Source organism: Peromyscus eremicus, chromosome 9 (assembly GCF_949786415.1).
Source record: "Peromyscus eremicus chromosome 9, PerEre_H2_v1, whole genome shotgun sequence".
Lineage (NCBI taxonomy): Eukaryota > Metazoa > Chordata > Mammalia > Rodentia > Cricetidae > Peromyscus > Peromyscus eremicus.
Window position 1 is genome coordinate 47,722,109 of NC_081425.1, and position 6,000 is coordinate 47,728,108.

Genomic DNA, 6,000 nt, shown 5'->3' on the forward strand with positions numbered 1-6,000 from the left:
TTATTACACAGTTGTGAGTCGAATCAAATGAGTTCTGGAATTTTAACCTACCATCAAATCCCACAGTCTAGCCTAGAAGTAGATACCACACCTCGTGGGCCTTAGCCAATACAGTTTTTCCACTTGAAAAGCTTTGAGACTTTACAACAGGTCTCGGGGAGCCTTTGATTACAAACCAAACCTGCCGAGGTGACAGGTACAATTGACTTTGCTGCCTGAGAGCTGCCCCTTTAGATCCTATTACGGTGACGAAAGATCAATACTAGCAAGTGGCGAGTGTGTGTGATCAGCCTAACTGAGGTTGGTTGGAATCTTTTGGTGTGGCTGTCACAGCAGGAAGAAGAAAATAGACAGAAGAAAGGCCGCAGAGGCACGGGGCAGCTGAAGTGCTGGTCCTTAAGCCGTTGTTACCACTTCCCTCTGTCCTCAGCTTCTGCCACTTTCTAGATTCCTCCCTCAAGGCCCATGTTATCTAGGACAAGTGTCTGTATTCTTCAGCAATCACAAGTCTGGTAATGACAAAACTCAGATTTCTGGGAGACCCAAGACTTGGAGTACTGAGCTTGGATGTGAGAAAGAACACAGTCATGCCTGACTCGGGCTCTGCTAGGGTGCTTATTCTTATGTGTGCAAAACAATGCATACAGTTGCTGTCAGCCACTGACATTCACAGATTTTCCTTTCCTAAAATCACTGCAAGAATCACGAAGTTTCAGACCATACCTTGCAACACATGAAACAACAGACTCAGTGTGTCAAGTTTCAGTGCAACAAAATGGAACACATCTCCAGGGAAAGCCAAACTCCAGCTCCAAATGCACCTCTGACATGTTCCCGCTTACCTACGGATATGGTCCAGACAGCTATGATTTTCAGGAAGGCCTTGGTTCTGGAGTTGAAGCGGCTATGGTGGATGGGGTTCTGGATGGCGACGTAGCGGTCCAGTGAGATGGCACAGAGGTGCATGATGGAGGCCGTAGAGAAGAGTACATCCAGGTAAATCCAGACTGCACAGAGCTTGCTAGGCAAAGGCCACCGGTACCCTGTAGTGCACAAGTTTTAGTATCAGCAAGCAGCTTCATGTTTCCTTCGGTATGTGATCTATACCCTGGCACAACTGTTTACAACTTGGGGACAGGCATTGGTGACAAGCCTTCCAACATTTGAACAAGCAGCAAGTGTGCTTCATTACACTATGAAGGCCCTGATAGGTGAGTGTAGGTTTGAATGTTTCTGGTCGGTAGAATTACATTAGCAAAAGAGAAATTCGCTTCTTCCTCTTCAATGAGTCTCTTTCCACCCTCCACCTGGCTGTAAGCCCCTTGAACCACACCTGAGAGCCCAGGCCCCTCCGCCGAGGACCTCTATCTGCCAGGCTATACCTACAGCTCCGAAGGGAAAGCCTGGGAGATAGAGGTCCTCGGGGGAGGGGCCTGGCCATTTGTGTGGCTCAAGGGGCTTAGAGATGGTGTGACCAAATGGCTTCAAATCTACCTCTTGAATGTCTTTACTTATGATACGCAGTCCCCTAATTTTTTATTAAACTCAAATTCGGGACATGTGAGAAACATCGAGGATGATGAAGAAAATCGAGAGTGTCTAGCTTTGTCTCAGGGCAATGCTCAAGCTATAGGTGACAGCTAGATTTCTCAGTTGGCTCCTTACAATGAGGACCCACCTCTGCCATTCTGATCCAGTAAGGCTGGAGCAGGCTGGAGAATGTGCATTTTTCAAAAACTTAGAAATCACATTGCTGACGCTGATATCGGAGCCTCTCCTAGTAGCAGTTACTTGGGACAAAGGTGCCCCCTCCAGCATCACAATCAGCCAGTAGGACTTTGGGTCCAGTTAATCAGTCTTTCTGGAGAGTAGCTAGAGGTGGGCCCTCAATATCAAAGGGTTCTTTAAACTTCCCAGAATCCAGTTCAGGAAGCTTGGCAGATACTTGGCTGTCTGAGGAAGACAGAGGATGCCTCAGTGCCCTAAAGTGTCCTGTTCCGCTCTGTGTGGTTTGGAGAGCATCAAACACTTGAGTAAGCCGTTCATCAGTTTTGCTAACAGAATGAGCAATGATATTACATCTGCCTGCGAATGGGAAGGGATATTAGAGAGGTCAATACTTTCTTAGAACAGTAGAGCTCAAATTGAGGTAGTTCTCATTTATGCTCAAGTCTTACCTCTACCATGATGCCCCAGGAGTATTCATAAAAGGAAACGATGCAGGACCTAAACCTAATCCCAAACCTTCTGGTTCTAGTCTCAGCAAACAGCTTAAACTGAGAGGACCTTACACTCTAGCAGCAGAAACCGGCTCTGCCGTTGGGAACCGATGTTTGGCTCTTGTGGGGTGGGGGGTGGGGAAGGGGTCTTCCCTGAAAGAAAGCAGGCCCTTCTCCCCTCAAAGTTTCCTCCAAGGTGTAAGAAGAGAATATCTGTGCAAGACAGATTTGCGACTTGCTCGCTGGGGAAGGCGCAGGGACCAGTGTCTAGTAGACTCCGGGCCGGTGGAGGCCGCACATCCAGAAGTTGTCACTAGGGGGCAACCTTGAGCTGAGACCAAAGGACCTGCTTGTGCTTCCTACGTGGCCAGGGCTGCCCCTGCAGCCCAGCAGCTCACCCCGCCCTCCTGCTGTAGTTTGGGTTCTTGCAGAGTCACACCTCCCACCTGCAGTAGAGTTTGCCCCTGAGGGCTGGTCAGGGTTTTGGGAAGTGAGAGCCCCTCCCCAGTGGCCGAGAAATGATAAGCCAATGTAATGGGATTATTCAGATGGATCATTTGAATGGTCAAGCCAGGGCTAGCCCTCACAAATGGATGCTGACTATTCCTGGCTTGTCTCCTTCCTTCAGGGCTAGGTGGATATGTTCATACTGTACCTCTAGGACTTGGCCAGAAAACCCTTTAAAGGTTATCTCTAAAACTGCCTGTAGCTCTGGTGACTCCTGAGTGTGTGTGCCAACAGTCTGAATATCGTTTCTTTTGCTCTTTGTTAGGATGACTCTGGCTATATTACTCACAAATTTGAAAGGATTTATGCTCCCCCATGAAAGCTGACTTCCTGAGAAGTTTGACACTGGGTTGAGAAGAAAGCAAGATTAATAGCTTTCAGTTTGTTTTCTATCCTCCAAAACCAGACAGAAGGATACATTTTTAAAGAGCTGAGGGTATAACTCAAAGGCTTTCTTCCGTATTGGCTTCTCTGGGCAAGGGGGACAATTAAAACCAGAGTAATTCGTTTGTTCTAATGGAGACTCTGAATATTTTAGCATTAAGCCCACTCCAGCACTAATGCTGTCTCTGCAAACCATCCAAGGTAATTGGGAAGGCTTTACCACTCCATTAGAAGTACTGAGCACTGTGAGGCAAAGATAAAAGAGTTCTGTCCCGAGGCTGGCAAATAAAAGGACACATCACACGGGCATGAATGAAAGTTAAATTATGCTCATGGAGTTTTGGAGTACAGATAACAATTTCTCTACAACATTTATTTTTAAAGCCCAAAACTCACCAATGATCAGGCACTAGGTTGTCTGATTTTTTTTTTCTTCTCTCAAGTAGAATAGAATTTTACGACTAAAACAAAGCTTCTTGTCTATTTCTCTCCTGAGCCCCAGTCCCTCTGCCAATAGCATGCACATGCGCTTTGGGACTACACTGGGGGCAGCTGACATGCTAACACCACTCACCATACAAGATGGTTAACATGGACACAGGCATGACAAGGAAGCCCAGCAGCATATCAGCTATGGCAAGTGACATCAGGAAATAGTTGGTGGCATTCTGTAGCTTTTTCTCTAGGGACACTGCCATGATGACCAGTATGTTTCCAGCAATGGTCAGAATAATCACTACAGCTGTCAGTAAAGCAGACCAGTTTTTTTCCTGGAGATGAAGAATGGAGAGGCATGTCGGTGGGAGGTACCCTTCGCAGGAAACGTTGGTTCGATTTTCAGCATCAATTGTCCAGTTCGATGCATCAGAACTGTTCGCGTCTCTGGAGCTGAAGTCATGATGGTAGAGCCTCGAGTCGCCATCTAATTGCATTAAGGAGTTTGGAATTAAGCTCAGAGAAGTATTGTCTTCACAGAGAATTTCCATGTCTAAGCCGGAAGTTGTAGCTGATGAAGTGTGGAGAGACTAGCAAGTCACAGCCCAGGCTCACCATTCATCTTTATGTCCTGGGCTCTAAGACGCGTTGAAGTGGAGACCATGTGTGGCTCCTCCGGCTGCTTTTTCCTCTCCCATAGTAAGAGTTCCAGAAGTGTGATGGCCCTTGACGCTGCCTCCCTTCACAGCGCTAGGAAGAGTCCACTGTCGAGATGTAAGTTCTCAATGAAGCAGAGGCAAAAAAGCAGTTTTGAGCGTTTGGGGACACAAACGTGTTCCTGGTTAAGGAAGAAAAGTTTTGTGACCGGTGGGAATCTGTTTCAGCTAATTCTCGGGTTAAACGTGCTGATTTCACGAGTTCGGCCATCACAAAGTTAAAACAGCATGCAATCCGAAATCGGCAGGGAGGGCTGTGTGCCCTCTGTATTAAGGAAATCCATTAAAAACCCATGCAGTGTTAATCCCATAGTAACTGGATACACTTGGGTTACCCTTCTTAGACTCAGGCAGAAACGCCGCAGCGGCGATCAGGAATTTGAGCTCGTGTCTGTGGCTTGCTTAACGGAAGGAAAACGCATCCCGAAGAGCAGCAGAGAACTTTCCACACCAGAAATACTCACAGCAATGACGGCATCGTGGCCAAGCGTGACTTCAACCAGAGAGAAAATCCCACAGCAGTAAAAGACAGCAGCTTAAGAACTTACATTCGTTGTCGCCAGGGTCCGCTATCCTGTGACTCGCCTGTCGCATGGTGGTGACTGAGCCGGTGTGGAATCCCCTTCTCCTTGAGCTCCCAGCAGCAGGAGATGATAGTAATTTGATTTCTGTTTCTGCTGACTTCAGAAACTGCACGCCAGTTCCAGCAGTTGAGGGAGGTCTGTGCTGGCTGCCTCTGGCCACTGCTCTGCTCACTCCGGTCCTCCCTCCCAGAGCCTCAGCAGGCACGCCGCGGGGAGGAATCAGTCACCGGGGAGCCCCTCTCAAAGTCACACAAAAGAGCCACAGGCAAAGTAGGAAGGGCTGTCTGCGCACCAAGTCGCTCCCGGGTTTCCAGGAGAATAAGCAGCTCTAGTCTGTCTCCTTCCCCAGACCTCCCTCTGTCACCGTGTCAGAACCTGCAAGGTGGCGACAGCCAGGAAGGGCGGACCGAACAGCCCCCCCTCCACTCCCCGCCCCATTCTTCTTTCTGCTACAGGTTAACATTGAGAACTTTTGCTTTAAAAAGAGAAAGAACGGAGACACAGCTTAGTGGACAGATTCCTAATAAGGTGGGCTATATGGCAGCAATATTTTAAGCTGAGGGGTGAAGAGAGAGAAGGGAAGATAAAAAGCTTAGAAAACAGGCATGTCCTGGGATCTGGAAGCACCCAGCACTTGTGTCCAAGCCAGTGGGTCCCGGAAGTCTGGTGACAACTGATAAACCATTAGTACAGTGTTCGGTTAGTTGAAGGTATTTAAGTACACACATTCTTGTTATGTGTATGCACCATTTAACTAGCTCGTTTTCCCTTCATCTGAAAAATGTCACCAGGAAGTAATTGAAAACTTCATGTTAGAAAAGGGAGGGTTTCTGTTTTATTCTTCTTTTTTTTTCTCCCAGAAGTGACACTATGGCAAGGTGCCCCGTGTGCAAAAGAGGCCCCCTCTCAGTGGTTCTTAAGGGAGGCAGATGTAAACCGTTATTTCTACAGAGAAGAAAGTGGATTGTTTCCCCAACATGAGGGGCTTTCTCGGGGTTCTGGCCACCACATTGTTCTCTTGTCCTTTACCCTGCCCATTCAGCGACTCCCAGGCCTTCAGTGTGCTGCCAATCACCTAATTCTCATGGCAATATCACAGCTACATGTCCAGCTGCCTTCTAGATTCTCTCATCCATCACCCAGGTGACCTTGTCA

General features: G+C 47.9%; 1 protein-coding gene across 1 annotated transcript in view; it reads right to left on the bottom strand.

Annotated features, from left to right (window-relative positions):
- The window catches only part of Htr2a (5-hydroxytryptamine receptor 2A), a 62,861-nt gene extending 57,664 nt beyond the window's left edge, over positions 1-5,197 (bottom strand). The window contains exons 1-2 of the mRNA XM_059274338.1: positions 3,685-5,197; positions 843-1,043 (exon numbers count right to left, since the gene is read on the bottom strand). Coding sequence (XP_059130321.1) covers positions 843-1,043; positions 3,685-4,096 — 613 coding nt within the window. The 5' untranslated portion in view covers positions 4,097-5,197. The remainder of the gene's footprint in view (positions 1-842; positions 1,044-3,684) is intronic.
- Between the last annotated feature and the right edge of the window lie 803 nt (positions 5,198-6,000).